A 2,273-nucleotide genomic window follows, 5' to 3' on the forward strand; every position below is an offset into this window, starting at 1 on the left:
ACCAAACATAACAAATGTAGAGAAAATGACACAATTTCACCAAGTCAACCATGAAAACTTATAAGAAGAAATTACAAATAACTGAAGCTCCTTCTCTTACTGTCTTGATTTCCAACAAACCATGTAGTTTGATAGACAAATTTTAGTCTGCTTAAATATTATGTTATCAATCAAGTCAATGTAGTTTTTATCTGTTTACTGCCAAATTATAACAATCAGTCCCTCCAGTTTCTTGAGAATTATCATGGACATTGAAGTAAAATAACCAAATCCCAACACTTCACATAAATGGGAATTCACTGTAGAATTTTCTCAAAACTTGTCAGAAACTTTATTACTTGTACTAAACAGCTGCCTCAGCCTTCAGTGATATCAGATTGTAGACCATGATCTATACAGCGAGTAATAAAAAGTCTTCATAAATGAGTGCAAATCTTGCAAATATTTCCAAATTAATAACACAAACACTTTGATTTGTATTATAAAAAACATGAACAGTATCACAAAATCCTGGAAGAACTGGAAAGATGTTTAATAATATTATTTAATTTTAAGAATTCATTGATATTTTAACAGTTTCTGGACAGGTTTTACAAATATATTCAGGTACAACCGGCCCTTTAATAAGAGCATTCATGATCTTGATTCAAGATCATTTGGGCCAAATGAGTTCCACACCACTGATCCAGTCCAACCTGGTTATGTCACACCTGCCAACAAACACAAGAAAGAGGCAGAGCAAACTGCATCACTTCCTGCTACGCGCTAAAACAAACAGGAAGCGGAAGATTTTTCAAAATAAAACTGAAGATGGTTCTGCTTCAGATAGATTTATCTTAAGTTTTCATTACCTTAGAAGGCTGAGAAAACTTATTACTTCATTTTTAAGTAATTATTACATTAATGAGATACACACACACACACACACACACACACACACACACACACACACTAAGAGTACTAAAAGTGAAGCCAAGTTAGTTCACTACAAATAAATAAATAAATAAATAAATAAATAAATAAATAAATAAATGTTCTTTCACTTACACAAAATCTAAATCTCGAGTCGTTTTAAACTTCTGTTTAAATGCAAAAGCCTCAGTGCGTTTATTTTGAAAGTTGTGGAAGCGGAAGTGATGTCATGAGACGTTTAAACGTTTCCCGGTGAGCCAGCTGTGTTTACGTGCGTCCTTCCACCGTGGACCGAGCTGACAACTGCCGGGATGACAACGTGGATTAGAGAAACACACCCACGGTGGTGGTGTATAAAACACGGGGCACCCACGGACACGGAGACACGCAGACACGCAGCCTTAACCTGGGACGGTTCCTACCTGGACCTTCATCATGGGAGTCATCATCTCACAGATCTTCTCCAGGTTCATCTCCAAGACTCCGGTCAGGATTCTAATGGGTGAGTTACTGCAACACCATTTTAAATGAAATTAGACATTCTATCAGTGGCCAAAATGTCCTATGCTAATCAATAAGTGTTATTTATTTGTAATCAATCCCTACAACCAGTGTATGCGCTATATTCAACACATAAGGGCGCTGCTAGAGAGGCGCAACAATACAGCGGAAAAAGTGTTCAGCATGTTTTTGTATCTGTATCGTTGTTATTAGCTACATTGTACCAGTGTTATTATATGTTGATTTTTACAGAAGTAGCCAACTAAAAATAAATAAATAAATACAAATCTGATTTTGAATTAGAGTGATGTTTAAGTGTACAATATTATTTTAACTACTTGAACGTAACATCAGTTGATAAACACTAAATTTACAGTAACAGGTTTGATATCTTATATTTCCCCAAAAGCAGCCGTCAACAGGAAGAGATTAACAATTTATGTAACAACTATCACAACAAAATTGTTTTTCCACGTGTAAAAGCATATAGTTTGTATTATTGAGTCTTACTTTAAATATATATGAATATACTTTATCATGCTATCTTGGTGCTCTTGGGGGCCCCCTGGTGGTGTGGCTGTCCTAAGCAGCTGCTTAGTTTGCAATGCCTTGGGCCGGCACTGATCTCAGGTGGATCTGGAAGGAAAAGATATTCATGGAAGCACCTTAGAGCAACTGTTGAGCACGGTGGAAGATCTGTGATGCTGTGGGCTTCTTCTGGTCTGCCTGGGAATTTGTTTGTGTGTCATTAATAATGGGACATCTACAGACCGCTGTGGATAATAAATGATGTCATTTAATTCACTTTGTGATTGGTCTGCTGAATCCTTAAAAGGTTCTTCAGTTTATTTTTCATGCCG

At 36.3% G+C, this 2,273-nt stretch overlaps 1 protein-coding gene across 1 annotated transcript in view; it reads left to right on the forward strand.

The window, feature by feature from the left end:
- The first annotated feature begins 1,221 nt into the window (after positions 1-1,221).
- Positions 1,222-2,273, forward strand: part of LOC106950894 (ADP-ribosylation factor 1-like) — a 7,705-nt gene continuing 6,653 nt past the window's right edge. Inside the window, exon 1 of the mRNA XM_015038059.1 lies at positions 1,222-1,414. Coding sequence (XP_014893545.1) covers positions 1,348-1,414 — 67 coding nt within the window. The 5' untranslated portion in view covers positions 1,222-1,347. The remainder of the gene's footprint in view (positions 1,415-2,273) is intronic.

Source organism: Poecilia latipinna, unplaced genomic scaffold (assembly GCF_001443285.1).
Source record: "Poecilia latipinna isolate Pla-1442-1.1 unplaced genomic scaffold, P_latipinna-1.0 Scaffold427, whole genome shotgun sequence".
NCBI lineage: Eukaryota > Metazoa > Chordata > Actinopteri > Cyprinodontiformes > Poeciliidae > Poecilia > Poecilia latipinna.